Source organism: Trichechus manatus, unplaced genomic scaffold (genome assembly GCF_000243295.1).
Source record: "Trichechus manatus latirostris isolate Lorelei unplaced genomic scaffold, TriManLat1.0 scaffold00258, whole genome shotgun sequence".
Lineage (NCBI taxonomy): Eukaryota > Metazoa > Chordata > Mammalia > Sirenia > Trichechidae > Trichechus > Trichechus manatus.
The window spans coordinates 117593-118482 of NW_004444194.1; the positions used below are offsets into that span (position 1 = coordinate 117593).

An 890-nucleotide genomic window follows, 5' to 3' on the forward strand; every position below is an offset into this window, starting at 1 on the left:
GTGGGGTTCTGGGCTCTGGGCAGTAAGAAGGTGGGGAAGGGAGTGTGGTGAGTAAAAGGGGAGGCCTGTGCCAGGCTGGACAAGGCCTGATCTTCTGCCTTTGTCCCCAGATGTGAATGAATGTTCCTTGAAGCAAAACCCATGCCACAACACCACCCACTGCCTCAACACTGTGGGTGGCTATAAATGCCGCTGCAGACCTGGCTGGAAGCCGATACCTGGGTCACCCAATGGCCCAAACAACACCGTTTGTGAAGGTACAGAGCTCAGATCCCTCATCTGACAGACCCTCAGTCAAAACATCTGATCACAGATTCTAGGGCACTCACACCAACCGAGCAGAATGAGTGCTGGGGTCCCCTGTGGGGCCAGGCATCAACCCCTTTGACACTAGCTATGAAAAGATATGGAGGCTGCCAGGGAAGGAGCTGGGTGTCCACGGGAAGGCTCCCTGGGTGCCGCAGACTGCAGCTAATTATTGACCTGGATGAAGGTGTTTCAATCCTGTCACAAGTGTACATTGCAGGGGCTCAGGTGCTTCATGTCAGACCTGCCCACGTTCACATAGTCCCCACCGCGTCCACCACTTGGGGATGTGCCATCACCAGGTGGCATCATCTCACACACCGAGTTGGGGGCCTAATACCAGGACAAAGGGGGTGAGGCACTCAGAGGAGAAGGGACCTGATCTGGGCTGGGACAGGGCCTGACCCTCTTCTTGTGTCCCCAGACATGAACAAGTGCAACTCCATGCAGTATAGGTGACACAGCTCTACCCGCTGCCTCTACAATCAGGAAGTGTAAGTGCTGCTGCCACCAAGGCTTGACACTTCTGTTAGTCATCTAGTGCTGTTCTAACAGAAACACCACAAGTGGTGGCTTTAACAAAC

At 54.4% G+C, this 890-nt stretch overlaps 1 protein-coding gene across 6 annotated transcripts in view; it reads left to right on the plus strand.

The window, feature by feature from the left end:
* ADGRE2 (adhesion G protein-coupled receptor E2) overlaps positions 1-890 on the plus strand; it is a 50324-nt gene that overhangs the window by 9242 nt on the left and 40192 nt on the right. For 4 of the 6 annotated variants that reach the window (XM_023724721.1, XM_012559522.2, XM_023724717.1 and 1 more), the window contains exon 5: positions 111-257. The exons of the other annotated variants lie outside the window; for them this stretch is intronic. In XM_023724721.1, the coding sequence (XP_023580489.1) occupies positions 111-257 (147 nt within the window). The remainder of the gene's footprint in view (positions 1-110; positions 258-890) is intronic. 6 annotated transcript variants of the gene reach the window in all.